Below are 16,437 nucleotides of genomic sequence, written 5' to 3'. Positions count from 1 at the left end.
TCACTGAAAATCAGCCTGCTTCTGCACGTTTGATCAACAGCCAGATGGAGGCTTTTATCACATTTACTTAATCTGAAATATACATAGTAATTACAGTGGACCTCTGATTTTTTCAGTCCTCATTGCTGTCTCAAGAGAAGGTGGGAAATGGATCTGTCAGTTGCAAACTAGTGTGGATGTGACCCCCTTGGTAGAATCTGGATGTGTTGCAGCTAGCAACAGAGATCATGAGTGCTGCTGGAAATGAATTGCATGCTGCTGAGTTAAAAAAAAAAAAAAAAGTCCATAAACCAAAAGCTGTGTAGCTTTATTTTTCTATGAATACAAAAAGCCTTTAGGAAAGCAAAGATCAACCTTACTCTTAGCAAATCCATTACCAATCAATGGCATTAAGAATAAACCGTCTCCTGCTAATAGCAGGATGGTATTTAACTTTAAGGCATCTGGAAACAACGATCTTAATATTCCCAGAGGAGAATTTGGTTAAGATATTGAATTCCATCAAGCATGTCATTATTAAATGGGGAAAATATTGTCATTTCCATTAGTACAGGGTTGGCATAAAGAATTGATAGCATTCAATTAAACCATGGACAAAAATTCAGACAAATTGAAAGTAGTTTTATTGCTTAGACAGAAACTTCGCTAATTGCCACTGTCCCAAAGAATTTATATGAGATTTTATGCCCTAATTAAAACAGCTATAAAAAAGCCTCACATATTAACAGGGGTCCTCACCTTCCTATCAATAATTTACTCTTCTCTTACTCTGTGCATTACTATCTCTACTAATGTCTGTCCCATCTCTGTTTCTGAGATGAGCTGGGTCAGTCAACAGCTGCTTTTGGATGGATTACCCTAACCACAAGTATGCCTGGCTAATCTTCTAGAAATATATTGACAGACAAAATATGCTATTAGCTGCCAAAGAGGAAATTCTGTTCCAATTACTCATACTGAGAAGTCCCATGACAGATTAAATTGCTATTCAGCATGAATGAGGTGTCAGATTCTGGCTGTAAGTGGCTGGTTTACTGGGGTGTTTTGATGTCATTATAGGTTTATAATTATTCTAATCTGATTTGGTGAGAAAAAATTAGTATGACAAGCATAAAGAATATATTTGAACAATAGGTTTTCTTCCACCGCAGAGTAAGTTTTAATTAGAGCTGATCTTCAATTAAATTAAAGCTGCCCTTCTTGGTTTTAAAACTCTCATGAACATATTCAGTACAGTGTATCTTGTGCAACTGCTACTGCAGTAACAGTGAATCTGTTGCTGCTCCTTCTCATCCTTGTAGAACCACACATGTTCTTGGCTAACTTTATGTCTATGGCTCTGCTTTACTGGTGAGAAAACCTTCTCCTACCTAGCTTATGCCATCAGGAACATCTTTATCTCTACACTTCATAGAACCTCTCCATTTGTTTCATGCTATTTCTCAGCTGAAAGCATGTCTTTCCTGCACTGCTTATTTGAGGTACTATTTATTATTTGAGCAGTGATACTGATTAGCTCTGAGAGGCAATATCTGTGAGGGAGATTGTATAAAAGACAGCATAAAAACAAACTGGCAAAAAAGTCACAGTGGAAAAGAGAAACATTTATACTAATTTCTAGTAGGCTTAAGCTATTGGGACTTCCTTAAGGTTAGCAAAATAACTTCTTAAATGCTTTGGCCAATTACTCTCTTAATGATCTCACCATAGTTCATGGTGTGAAGTTGTGGTGATAATACATTGCTTTCTCATGCTATGTGAAAGATAAGGTTTCTGGAGACCATCTGGGTGCCTGGCCCCAACCCCTGTGACAGCAGGCAGCAGTAGATGCTTATGCTCAGAAAACTGCTCAGCACATGCTCCACACTCCCTTCCTACACAGTTGTGTTCATGTTCTTTCTAGCAAACCGAAGCCTGTAGGAAGTGACCAAAAGCCACAACTATAAGGTACTACAAGGAAGGGAGCGTGAGAGTATATTGACATCTCCAGTCTCTGTGTTAATTAAAGAACGGTTCATTATTTTTATAGATAATTAACTTCTGATGACAGGAAGAGGAGTTGTGAGCACACACACACCTACTCCAGCTGGTGCCTGTCCTTGTTTTGATTAACAAAACCAAGAAGAGCAGGGATTCTCCTATATTTGTTGATGGAAAGTCACCAGAAGAAAGATGGCACTTATTAAGTGTGTTTTCTCACAAAATAGAAAGCAATGCATCTTTATTTTCTGCATAAGGATGGGCTCTTCCTTTTTCTCTTTTTTAACTATCTAACAGTCTGAAGTTTCTTGACTTCAGTCTGATTTCTTTTGTTTTCTGCAATGGAGGCACTGAGCATTCTGGAACTTCACAAGAAGATGGAAATTAAAAGGCTGGAAGCAGAGTTAAAGCATCACCTGCCTGTTGCTGCAGCCCACAGCTGACTCATTCAGGGAAAGAAACTTAACAGGGAGATTCTCCAGTCATCTGTGCCAGTTGTCTCTTTCCCTACAGCCTGTTGTAGCCAGAAGTTAGTTGGACAGGCTGCAAGTATTTCTTCAAACACTGAATTGACTTGATTATCCTCTACAGAGCAGATGAAGGCAAAAACTTAGAGGTTTTAGTTCTTTTTTCCTAAGACAAAGTCTAAAGTACTTGCAGTAACTTGCAGTAACAAGTTTATTGATGGACAAAAATATAATGTTGTCAATAAGAAGTCTTTTGTGTGCTCTAATGAGGGGAACTGTTCCCTTCAGGAAAGCAGAGCTTTTAAAGCAGCATTAAGAAAAAAACAAAACCCAACCCAGCCCAAACCAAAACCCAACCCAGAAACATAACTAACAACCCGTGTCAATGGCACAGAGCACAAAATCTGGAATGAGTCTCTAAAGAGCCTGACAAATGTTGTTAAATCTTTTGTCTAAACATTGTAGGCATAGAGGTCTCTTATTAGCATGGCAAAAATACATCTGCAAAATAAACAGGAATGTGTAATGCTTTTATTTACCTTTGACAACAGCCACCTACTTACAAACACACATCAGAAGACATTTGGGTTTTTTCTCTCTGCTGAAAGAAGTCTCGGATTCATGAGAACAACACAAAGTGTTCAAAAGGAGCTGTAGGTTCAGCTGTGAAACATTAGTGTGGGACTTCAATCCTTCTGGGATGTGGGTTCTTCTTAATAGGAATGTATATATAATTCAGCACTGAGAAAAAAAATACTTAGAGGCAAAATGGGCAAAATGTGCTACTGCAGTAACACTGGAAGAAAATGTATTAATTCCTTTGAAGATATACAAGTAAACTTTTTTCCTGTCTGTCTTTTCTGTGGCTGGTGATGTTCTACTATTAAAATAGCACTTTGTGTATGCTGTATAACAGTACACTGTTTGTTCTTCTTTGCTTCAGGCACTGAAGGAAAAAGAAGCTTGTCACATTTTAAGTTCAGAATTGGTTAATAACGAAACACATTTTCAACAAATTTCACAACCAGCCCCTTTGGGCAGCTACTTTTTGCAATTTAAATTAAGGTTACAAAACTTTCTTTTGCCCCTTAACAATACTTCCACAAGTTTCATGTACATGTATTTTAGTGGTTAGCAGCATATTACAAAAGGAGGTTAAAAGTACCTGTTTCAGCACTCTAGGTCAGGCAAGGGAAATTGAACTCTGGGGTGCCCAAATTAAGATGCTGAAATGGGTAAATTCTACTTACTGGCATTTATCACAGACAGCACTACTGCCACTTTTCCTAAAGCAAATACCCTGTTAGCTATCAGGGCTTCAGCCCTACCTCCTATCCATATTGTGAGTAAATTCCTCTTTTAGTCTTTGTTCCTACTGATGTTTGTCAAGTCATTGAGGTGGGGGAGGGGAGGGAGGATCTTGTTTGGTTTGGGCTGGCTTGGGGATTTTTTTTATTTTTTTTTTCCTTTTTTTCCAAAAACATATAATTGTGGAACAGGTAAAAACTCCATGGACCCTATGGCTAAATCTGGCAAATTATGTTACTCTAAATACATTTTTAAAACCAAATTTGTTCCATAAGCTGCAGGAAGAAATCTGATTTCCAATGAGGTTGTGCCTCATGGTTGACTGCCTTTTTAAGTGAATCATACAAATACTGCAGTGTAAGCTGACCCATTATTAGACAAGAAAAAAGACACAAGAAGAGTGGGTATGGAGGGAAGGAAAAAAAGATCAGGTGGGAAGGGCTTATATGTTATAAATACCACCTAACCATGTGAAAAACTTCAAACAGGATTTGTGCCATATTGGACACCAAAGTACTTGCACTGGAAAGAAACCTCCAATAAGAAATTAATTCTTGGGCATAGATTTTGAGTGAGGCTTTTCTCTCTATTCAGGCTTTTCTAAAGGCTTCCTTCCTTTAGGTTGGCTTCCTTCCTTTAGGTTATCTGATACTTAATAAGGGCTGAGCTCCTGCAGCAACCTGTTCTCTCAGGTTAGTTTTAGGAAAACAGTAATATTAAGATCTTTACTGTCTTTTAATATTTGTTGTAATGGGTTTATGGTTCCAAAGTAATTTGGACTGGGTGATATGATCACACAAGCTATATCTCCTTAGGAAATTAAGCTGAAATGCAGAGAAATTTCAATGGGTAATGTTTCTAGTTTAACTTACATTCACTGGTAAACTTCTCAAAACCCAAGACTACTTGTTTCCCATAGTGCTTGCAGTTTGCTCTCCTCTGGCTAAGGCACTTTAAAGTAGTGCAGGTTTAGATGTGTCATGACTTGTGGTTCCTTTCTTGACTTTCTCCACAGTGTTCACCAGCTCCCATCACTCATTTTCGCCCTGCCCTTATCTGCAACAATTCAACAGCCCTTCAAATATGACAGAGCAATTCATTTAAATATTGTTCTTTTGGGGTTCTCCCGCCCTAAAATGTACATTGCTTTACTGATTTTGATCCAGGCCCTTCACACAGTTGCTTTTGCAGAAGTGTGGAGTATAGGCAAGTAGTACTAAGGATGATAAGAAATCACTGAATATGGAGAAAAGGTAGGAGTCACTTGAAGAGATTTTTCTGCCGCAGAAATTGTAATATGGAGCCATGCCCCAGGATCCCTTGCTGGAGTGGTTCTGTTTTGCCTCAGCAATAGATTATTCATGAAATCAGTTAAAGTGACACTAGCCTGGTGGTTTCAGTAACTTGTCTGAGAAATAGGACATCCCTGTTCTTTTTGCAGCCTTAAGGAATGGTAATTTATGAATAATACATCTGCTTAATATGTCTTCACTTTGTGAATTTTGTTTAAGCTCCACAGCAAATTAGGACCTTTATTTCTAATTTCTCTTTTAGTAGAAACAGTCAAAACAAATTATTATTTTGGATGCCTAAAACCTAGATACATCTCTTGCTTAATGATTTTATAAAAATTTCAGAATCTAAGCCAAAAATACATGTTAGTAAAAGTCTTCAGTAAAGGGGGCTACTTAAGCATATATTCCTCAAAATATGCCATGTCAGTGTACACAAACATGCTTGTTCTCCCTTTACTCAGGAAAGGGTTATCTGACCCTTTCCTTCAGCCTGCTCAGTCAAGTCAACTATGCATAAATAAGAAGGAAACTTATGCAGGAAGAAACTGAAATTAGATTAATAATTAAGATATACTTTATGCAAAAACATGAAACACTCTTGCCAAAAATTCTCAGCCTAGCTAGCATGTGAATGCATATAAAAATATTCTACACTGAAACTTTATGTCAGCAGGTCACAAAAAGCACTTATCTACGTATTTAATAGGTCTAGAATTTATCAGGTGTGTTTCACTTCTCCATGAATGATACAGTTTTTTGTTAGTCATTTTAAGAGTGGTATTTCTGTAAGTTTGTGAACAAAGAGTAACAGCCAAATCCCAGAAGTTGAAAATGGGTACAACCTCAGGATCAGCAATCAGTGTTTTGAAGAGGCTTCCTAAATTTAGGACAAAAACAAATAAAAGAGAATGAGCTTTTGTGTCATTACCTTGCCATAAGATTTCCATAGTCTCATCAAAGGATTAAATAAACAGAAAAAGAACTGATCTTTGAAGAAGATCTAATGCAACAAAATTGAATGTCACTGTTTCAGGCTGTGGCTACTGTGCCTACCTGTGCCACTGCAGTAACAAGCAGGCTATACTTAAACAGGAACAGAGCAATTTGGTTTGTTTTTTTTTTTCTAATGCAAACAGATTATAAGTATTTATTGCACCGTTGCATACTTAAGATTTGCTGGAGTTCTGTGTGAGGCAGGGTAGGATTTGCCTGGTAAAGCCCATGAAGCTTGTAATGGGTATCTAAAAATATTTGAATACTGTTCTATTTTTTGGAAAGCAAGCTGTGGAGTGGTCAGTGCCCATGTACACAGTTAGCATTTTCAGGAACTTTAATGGGAGTTGTTAATAGAAATGCCTGGAACACTTGGACAATTATACATGCTCACTGTATAAATACCTAAGATACAAAATGGCATGGTTTCCTAACCCCTTTGTTTCTATTTTTCAGATACTATTCAGGCACATTTTGATATAGTAATTATTTGTATGATAATAGATAGCCCCAGATTTATAATTCACTCATGGGGCTTAGGTCATTTCATGCAAGGCAGAAGTAAAGTGCATTTATCTATATGCATAATGTGGAGCATATTTATATTTAATGCTACCATCATTTTTCTATGAGGAGCTATTTCTATGAGGTGCACTTCCAGTTCAGAATATTGTTTATGTTGTACACATTCTCATTTTGAGATGAAAGAATGCTTGCTCCCCAAGGAAATACTGACCACTTTTGAGGTTCTTTCTTTATTTCCTTTCTTTCCATCTTCTCCTTACTCTCCTTCCTTTCCTTTCTAACAAATAAATTTTTCACTGGTAATATAATGAGAATGTTGTAATGTACGAGTATTTTTATGGACAAACTTTTCTAGTGATACTTATCAATCTAATCTGGCTTTGATGCCAGTGTTAGAAGATTATGGCAGAAACAGGATGCTTCCTTTGCTTTCCAGTGAATACATAAATTAACTTGGAAGTTAAAAGTTTCAACCTATAGCAGCAGTAGAGTCTCATCAATCCACACCGATAGGTGGGAACCTTATATTTATGCTGGTTTTAGGTCATTTCATATAGTCACATCAGATATGTCAGAGGAGGAGTACCTATATATAGGAAATCACCTGAGGATGAAAGCACAGAGGCATAGTCATCTCAGTGTATTGTGAGGATTTTTATCTATACTGTTTATTAAAGCTCAACGAGGAAATAGGTTGTAAATATGGGTGTTGAGCTAAGGCTGTACACTGCAATCAGCTTTTTAAAAAACATCTCTAGATAAAATGTTGTTCTAACCCTTCTATGGATTATACTCTTCATCAGGAAGTATATTATCGCTTTAAATATCTCTTTTCAGTCTTTAATTTTACCACTAGTATACTATCAGAAGTTAGCTTTTAGTGGGAAAACGTGTTCATGCTGCTTCTGGCCCAGTGTTGGGAAAGAGCATCTCCTGCAGGTCACATGCAGCACCTGGGGACATGGATGTTCCTCAGTGCCCAAATGGGTGCTACCTTTTGCTGCAGGGGGGTAGGAGGTTTACAGCAACATTGCTACGCAGGCACCACAAAAGGAGGAATTTGCTATACAATTCATGCAGGCTGACAATCCTGCACCAAACTGTCACCTTCCATTTTCTCAAGCAAGCAATCACCTCCTCCTTACTCCTTCCAGAAAGCAGAGCTTCTGAAAGGCTCTTCCTTTGGGGAGGCAAGACTTCAACTGTCTTACTTTTCTCAGTGAGGCTGCTGGCACTCAGAACTCAGGGTCATTTTTAATAACCAAAATAGAGCTGATTTCCCCCTGGACTGATTCTGTGTAGTCAGGGTAGTGCCACCAACAATAGCACTATACCAGGAGGTTCATGGAGGCAGAGGAGAGTGCGTGCACAGCTGATTTTATAAGACCTTATAAGGTGTTTCTAGCTTTTTTGAGGCTGATAACTACTATTTGCCATCATGTCCACAGAAGTGTTGTGGCAGCTTCCCCAAAGTCCTCTTAGCAGCCATAAGAGAAAGATTTGGGAGATCAGGAAGCCAGCAGAGACAAAGTGATGTGTGGATGCCTGATGGATTCACTGACTGTTAAGAGCAGAACTGTATCGGTTAACAGTGGCCATACCATTTGTGCTCCAGCAAACCTGAAAGTGTAATTTCAGCATGAACATGATTCTTTTATTTCATCTATGTAACATTATATTTATGTATACTTTATGTGCATGTAGATACATCTATGCATCTTACTGTTTTAGAGTAATGATGCTCAGCAGAATGCAATTATGGTATCATGGGATCACACCTCCTTGGCTTTAACAGAGACCCTTCTATGGTCTTTACAGACTCGCCCTCTTTTCTGTGTAAATATTTTTCCTGCCTTTCCCTTTTGCAAAGCAAAGAAGTTGTTTGTAACCTATCTGTAGACTCTAAACAGCTCCTACAAGGGAAATGCCCTTGAAGCAGAGAGACTGATTGCAACATACAGTACATGCTAATAACGTCTTCAGAGAATTACTGTTACTTTGTAGCAGAGGCATTTTCATTAAAATAGAAATCTTGGCATAATCCTTTGATTGAATTTTTACCTTCTTTTGCATATTGCAGGTGAGTCAACAGTCACAGGTTGATGGGTCATTGTTCAGAAGCTCCAAAGAGTTACTCGCTCCTAAGTAGTGCCATTTCCCATGATTGTCTCTTTGCAACTTTTATAAAGCACCAGGCAACAGAACAGGCAAATGACCAGCACAGGATCTGGCATTATTCCTTACACTGTGCCTAGAGCTATTACAATGAGCCTGCTAATACACTGTTATATCTATTACAGTTTGCTCACATTGGTGTTAATCGAGTATTCTTAGTAAATTCAGAAACTGACGCTTGAGACTGAATGATGATCTTTAGGTTGCCTGATACCTTTATCTGACCAAATTCATGCAGACTTAGCCATGTGCAGACGAACTTGGCACGGCTATACTTTATCTGCCTTTTCATTTCTGCTGCAATAGGATAGGAATGAGAGGAAGAGAATATATAAAGGTTCCCCACTGAGAATCAATTCTATAAATTATGTATTATGCAGACACTATTCTGCTGATGCTATCTGATCCCCAATTCTCAGTTCCTTGTTTTTCCTTCTATAAATAGCTGTGGCCAGGTTTTCAGTTGTAGAATGTTAAGGACAAAACCAGAAACCTTTCCCATTTAATAACCTCTGCCAAAGAAGAATAAGGTAATATTTTTCATAACTGTGTTGTCCTCAGGGTTTTAACAATCTGGGAATACAAGCAGCGTTATGTTGTTGATAAGATACTGGTAGTAAAAGTGGGAATAACCTTGCTGAATATTAAAGAGGGAAATGTCCTATTTTCAGGATGATCAGTATAAAATTTGCTATTGTGAATTTTCTTGACAATTTTTGACTGTGTAGGACAACTTTTGCTTTTTGTTTCTCCTAGATCCAAATGCTTTGGCTGGACAGACCGGACCTGACCATGCTCTTATAGGAGGAATAGTGGCTGTAGTTGTCTTTGTAACACTATGTTCTATAATTCTCCTTGGTCGATACCTGGCAAGACATAAAGGTAGGACAGATTTAGTGGAAGTTCGGTCACTTTTGGAAGCAAGACATGATTTCACCTGGGAATGCTGTTCCCTTTCTCCTTCACCCATCTACTAAATGATTTAGGTGAGAAAGTTCAGTTCACAGTCCAGTCACAAGTGAAATCCTTGTGAATTCTACACAGTTTTCCTATGGAATGGTTAAGGCAAAGGACATCTAGTTACATACCCAAGGTCATCTCATATATCAGTGATTTAGAGAAATTAAAAGGTCAGATTGCCTCTTGGCTTTGGCCCTTAGTTCTAGACACTTAGTTATATGATCTCATAGTTTTAAGTAGCATGTTGATTCAGCAGAGTATATTTATTGTATGAATAAAATTTTTCATTTTAATAAATTGTGCTAATTATATATATAAAAGATAATATCAGCCGCAGGTGGTGAGATTTCAGATCAGTGACTCTTTTACCAGTGATCCCACAGAAATAAGGGGTTCTTTCCTGGGCTAAGTTTTGCTGTATTCAGAGATTTCACCTTAAGGGTTCTATTCTCTTCATTTTCAATCCCTCCCACCATTAGCCCTTGACACCAAGCTGTGCGGTTCGGTTGATACACTGGAGGGAAGGGATGCCATCCAGAGGGACCCTGACACGCTTGTGAGGTGGGCTGATGCCAACCTCATGAGGTTTAACCATGCCAAGTGCAAGGTCCTGCACCTGGGTCAGAGCAATCCCAGGCACAGCTACAGGTTGGGCAGAGAAAAGATTCAGAGCCAACCCTGCGGAGAAGGACTTGGGGGTGTTGGTTCATGAGAAACTTAACATGGGCCGGCTTGAGTGTGTGCTTGCAGCCCAGAAAGCCAACCGTATCCTGGGCTGCATCAAAAGGAGCATGACCAGCAGGTCAAAGGAGGTGATCCTGCCCCTCTACTCTGCTCTCGTGAGACCTCACCTGGAGTACTGTGTGCAGTTCTGGTGTCCTCATCATAAAAAGGACATGGAACTGTTGGAACAAGTCCAGAGAAGGGCCACGAGGACGATCAGGGGACTGGAGCACCTCCTGTATGAAGACAGGCTGAGAAAGTTGGGGCTGTTTAGCCTGGAGAAGAGAAGGCTGCATGGAGACCTCATAGCAGCCTTCCAGTATCTGAAGGGGGCCTATAGGGATGCTGGAGAGGGACTCTTCATTAGAGACTGTAGTGACGGGACAAGGGGTAACGGGTTAAAACTTAAACAGGGGAAGTTTAGGTTGGATATAAGGAAGAAGTTCTTTACTGTGAGGGTGCTGAGGCACTGGAATGAGTTGCCCAGGGAGGTTGTGAATGCTCCATCCGTCGCAGTGTTCAAGGCCAGGTTGGACAGAGACTTGGGTGATATGGTTTAGTGTGAGGTGTCCCTGTCAATGGCAGGGGGGTTGGAACTAGATGATCTTAAGGTCCTTTCCAACCCTAACTATTCTATGATTAGAGATAACCGGGATGAAGTGACACTGACTTCTGACAAAGCTTCTCTACATTCCTGTTTAGTTCTAGTTATAATTTATTGATATTTACCCTCCAAATGGCTTTTAGACCTATTGTTAAAACTTGGTTAATTCCCTAAAGTGCAAATTTATGTCACCTTGAATAATAGAGAATTCCTGCCGTGCTTTTTGCTCCACAATGTTGGTATTAACTCTTTAAATCTCATTTTAGGTAGGATAATCATGTGGATAGCTGATATAAGCATGTTTTTAATTTCATTGGACTGAGTGAGGGAAACATGAGATTTTTTAATGAGCCAGTAGAAGTGTGTCTTTTTTGTTTTACTTTCCTGAATGAAATTATACATCTTATGCCAACTTAAATAATGCTTTTCACAAAGGGAAAGTTGACTATTGTACACAATTCTTTTTATTCATATATCTTTTTGTTCCTATCCTAAGCATAAAAAATATCTGTAACAGTATGTGCGAGCATGTTCGATTAATAAAACTACCTGGATCTTTATTAAAAAAATGACATTAATTTATTGTGGATATACTTGAATTTGTGGATATGTACTATCAGTATCAATGCTATAAATATTTCTTGGACAAATGAGAAAGTTGAGCATACCTGTATGATGTATGCTGAAATCATGTAAATGTATTTGCCTGATCATGAAGCAACTGGAGCACTGTTAGAAATGTACTTCCTATAATGCAGTCTAAACCTAAAAAAATCCTAATTTTTTTTTTCCCTTTTTTCTGTTGTACTGATTCCTATAGGAACATATTTAACAAATGAAGCAAAAGGAGCTGAAGATGCACCTGACGCCGACACAGCCATTATCAATGCAGAAGGCAGCCAAGTCAATGCAGAGGAGAAAAAAGAGTATTTCATTTAGATGCAGAGCTAGAATCTTGAAGTTTTACTTATCAGGCTGACTGCTGGAGGAAACTGGCTATCATTTCTCAGAATTCATTTCTGCCATCTTCTGCTATCTTTATTAACTCACATACCTGCTATAAGCAGCCAGTTTATGCCAACAATCAGCTGTTGACATCATCGTTCTATAATTACAGTATCATGCGTAAAGCAGGACATTTCTTATTGCCTAAAATTCATATCCACTGCTCTCTTAACATACAGTGCTTGAATATACAGCCTTAACAATGTTAATCATCATCTTAATCCAAGTTTTCTACATGTTTAAATGTCATGCAGCTTTCTTTTTCAGTTTTCTTTTATCATGTCCCTACTAGTGTGTCATAGAACAATACTCACAACAAATATTATTAGGTAAGGACCTAATTTACTTACATAAAATGTTAAGTGTAAGATTAGAGGTTTACAAAGAATGTTTTATACATGTCTATCTATAATTCAAAAAGCAACTTGGTTTTGAAGCATATGCCCTAGGAAACACAAACTGAAATCTTTTTAGTATAGTTTCTTGTATACTTGGATTTGGTGGAAAAAAAGCAGTTCACTGTTCTTTTTCTGTTTTGTTTTGCTTTGCTTTGTTTTGTTATGTTTGAAATGGTACCTTGACAACAGTGCCGTGTTTCAGTGGTAAAAACATGCTGAATAGCTATACAGATTCTGCAGAGTTAGATAATAGTGCTTAATTTGAAACAAATTTGTCCTGCCCTTTTACTGCTTTTCAGGATTGCAAAGATTAGAGAACTTTCTGAGTAATTTCTGGTTTTATAATTTATTTGCTTCACATGAACTCACCTGCCTACTCAAATTTGAAGTGTTCATGGGGCACAACCGCAAGGCATTTTAGTATCTGTATATAGTGCATATAATAAATTCAATTAAACATTATTTGATACATATTCAACCTTTTGGGCAGTAACTAAGTCAGTCACAAGTAAGCATTTTCTAATGTCCATTATATCCCTTTAGATATGACTCCAATCAGTATTCCAAGTAGATAACATGTATTAGTATTTTTTGTCTGTATGTCCTAGCACTGTTCAGCAGCAAACTTTTCTAGTTCTTGTTAATTTTTTTCTTTGTTATACAATGGAAGCACAATGTTATATGGAAGGTAGTTTTAAGCTAACAACCAGTGCACAGCCTCAGGTTTTAAATTACAACCACATTTGATTACTATCCTTAAAAAAATACTATTGAGTTGCTAAAATTCTCGATTTTTAATTTGGCAGTTCCAGAGCTGCTTCTCTATGTTGGTTTGCCAAAAAATAGAAAAAAAAAAGAAAAAAAGAAAAAAAAATAGAAGTGTTAAAACAAAAGATATATGTTTTGTGTATACAGTAAATGGACTAATTCTTTATATTAAATTCCTGTCTATGCATTTTGTGAGGTACAAACTTATGTCACCGTGAATGATAGAGAATTCCTGCCATGCTTTTAGCTCCACAGTGAAAGTCTCTGTTTGGATTATCTCTGATTTTTTTTTTTTTGTGTGTAATTGACAGCTGAAAAATCACATGCTCTTAAATATGACAACAAAACACTGTAAGCCCATCGGCTTATATCCTCTTCCAATGAAACTAAAGGGTGGCCATAACAGCTCTTGGAAATGATTCTACACTGGAGTATGCAAGTTAATCTAGCAGGAGCTGGTCTTGCTCCTAGGTTTTGCACCTTTGACAAAAGAGTGTTTCTGTCTGATTGCTGTACTTGTGAAGCCTAAAAGCATGATGGTCTGCTGTAAAGGACTTTCTCCTGGGATTTTATTTTTGTGTGGGTAAGGGAGAGTTTGGAATACGACATCATGGAGTATGGTGAAACGGAAGACAAAGGTGCTGTGTCAGATTATTTATCAGAAGAGTATGAACCTTTTAAGGACAATATTAGAGTATTTTAATTGTTTTGTTGAAACATTTATCTTGTTGATTTCTAAGAAAAAAAGGTGACGTCAATCAAAGCAGCACTTTTTTTCAAAATATACAGACATAAATAATATGATGTGGTTGAGTGTTAACATAATAAATCATATACAGTATGACATTTTAAAGAAATAAGTCTGCATTGATGTGGTTGCATGCTTGTTTTTACAGATCGCTCCATACCCATCTGTGGAAAAATGCAATAATATGTTAATATAATATGGTAGTTTGAGAGAACCAGGTAGGTGCTACTAGACACATTGAAAACTAGTATAGGTTTACAAGATATTCATGTCTTTCAAAGCATACACATGAAAAAGGCTGGCAAAGGAAGTCATTCAGTTTAATACCAAAAATATGGGTTCTTGTCACAGCAGTAAGTTACATTAGCTAAGGTACAGTATCACATACAAGAAGGTTTTATTTCAGGACCTGGGGCCCAATTCAGCTAAGCATTTCAGCACATCTTCAGCTTCAGGCATCAGAGACATTCCATTGGACTGTAAATCACTATTCATATGCTTAAAAATAAGTGCTTCTCTGGATGAGGGCCTTATTTGCTAAAGTGGAATTCCCCACCAGTGTAGTGTTTACACATTTTTTCATTCTTCCCAACTTCAGCTTGCTTGAATAGTAGGATTGTTACTTGAACCATTACCCATGCAGGGGCAGGTATGACCTTCAAAAGCAGGATTGCCCTTGGGGTAACCATTTCAAACCATTTTCTCCAGTGACATAGAAAGAGCATTTAAACTTTGCAGAAAAAAAAAAAAAAAAAAAAAAACCCGAAGAAAAAACCACCCAAGAGATATAAGTTGTACTGTCAGTATAGGTTATTTCATTAGTTTTCAGTTAAAACTTCTAACATGTGCTCATTTTTAACACAGTTGATCTTCCATTGTCTTGCACCTGGTGATGCCCCTTGCAGCTGTACAAAGCAGGTGTGGAAAGCCCCACACCAGCATTCTACCTGGAGAGCACTTTGCAGGCCTGTCTGGTCTTCACAGGTTTAAATCACTACACGAGGTGTAAAGAGGCATCCCTCCTTTTTGTAAGCAAACCATGGTTCAACACTAATGACATTCAGTAGGCTAAAAGTCTGTTCCCTTTGCCCAAGATCCCATTCTGAAATACCGCTTTTATTATGGTGTGAAGTATCCATGGAATACGCAAAATGGAGGCTCTGAAAGGGAACCACCCTCGCTAAAATGTATGTGACATCCTCTCCCACACACACTTGCCGACTAGCTCTCTGAAGAGCTGGTTTCTGCCAGTGTACTGTTTACAGTGTCAGTTGCTGATTGTTTTTAAACTTTTTGATGTAGATTCTTGGTTTTTCTTTAATGTTTCAAGACCATTCTCATGATTTGAACAATAAAGCGGTGCATCAGAAGACAAGGGGTGTATCATCCCACTCTTTTAGTGTCATCTGACAAACCAAGAAAAAGTTTAAGTAGCCTGATGTGTAAATTGAGGCTCGGCATTTAAGTTAGAGCACATTATAGTTTCCATATTACTTAAGGATGGTTTGTCTTGCACTAAGACTCCCTCTATAAAGGAATACGTGAAGAAAAGCAACTTTTCTAAATAAGACATGAAAGTTAACATCTTGTGTGTTTTCATTACAGTATAATATATATATATATGACTATTTCAATGAAAAGGACAGAGTCATTTGTAATTATGTAATTCATGATTGTAACAGCACTGAAGTTACCATGTACGCACATGTACAGTAGCTATTTCAACAGTTACAGTGTAGTTACATGTAATTCCCTGTAACATAGCAGTTATAGTGTAATTTAGTGCCACTTATTGTAAAGTGTTACCAAAAGGAAAATGGATTTCTTACCTTTACAATTCCATTCAAATTAAAGGTAAGTTTTATTAAATTAGCACTGTAAATCTGATACTGCATTTCTTAATTAAGGAGTTGATTTAAAACTTCATATTCAAAACGTCACCCTACAGCTTCCCCCCGTCTCCCACCTGCCACTTACCCAGACTCCTTCAAGTGTCCAATCTCTACACTCTTAGGAACTGGTAATCTGTGATGAACATACCAAAAATCCAGCTACTTCAACTTGAATTGAATAAGCTGTCTAATAGAGAAAAACGAACAACCACAAAAAAATAACGAGTAATGCTTTTTATTAAGTGGCACAAAGTACACACTAAAAACTATGCAAAAATATAGGTAAATACAGTGTACTTACATGTAAGTATCTTGTACTTGCTGTGTATGGATATTGGAAAACCGTGTAATTATAATATGCATTTTGATTATTTGAAGCAGGGGGGTGACCCCTAACAGTCACAAGGGAAAACTGGAAGGCACATACACAAATAGTGGGTATCCTGATGCAATATGTGTAATTCCTCTGCTTGCAATGATAACTAATTTATAAGAATGCTTGTACCGCTCCTCATTCTCACTAGCTTTGCTTTCCATTTCTTTGAGGCCCATCAAATGTCACTGAAACACGTGTAGGCAAAGTAAAACACTGACTC

At 37.7% G+C, this 16,437-nt stretch overlaps 1 protein-coding gene across 3 annotated transcripts in view; it reads left to right on the top strand.

The window, feature by feature from the left end:
- The window catches only part of CADM2 (cell adhesion molecule 2), a 628,684-nt gene extending 614,001 nt beyond the window's left edge, over nucleotides 1-14,683 (top strand). For all 3 annotated transcript variants that reach the window (XM_061453969.1, XM_061453970.1, XM_061453968.1), the window contains 2 exons: nucleotides 9,500-9,625; nucleotides 11,851-14,683. In XM_061453969.1, coding sequence (XP_061309953.1) covers nucleotides 9,500-9,625; nucleotides 11,851-11,969 — 245 coding nt within the window. In that variant the 3' untranslated portion in view covers nucleotides 11,970-14,683. The remainder of the gene's footprint in view (nucleotides 1-9,499; nucleotides 9,626-11,850) is intronic.
- Nucleotides 14,684-16,437: the final 1,754 nt, after the last annotated feature.

The sequence above is a fragment of the Pezoporus flaviventris genome, unplaced genomic scaffold, assembly GCF_033815535.1.
Source record: "Pezoporus flaviventris isolate CSIRO_AGI_PZ_B2104156 unplaced genomic scaffold, CSIRO_AGI_Pfla_v1 ptg000015l, whole genome shotgun sequence".
Classification (NCBI taxonomy): Eukaryota; Metazoa; Chordata; class Aves; order Psittaciformes; family Psittacidae; genus Pezoporus; species Pezoporus flaviventris.
The sequence above is the reverse complement of the archived record's forward strand: the minus strand, read 5'-3'. Positions and strand labels throughout refer to the sequence as shown.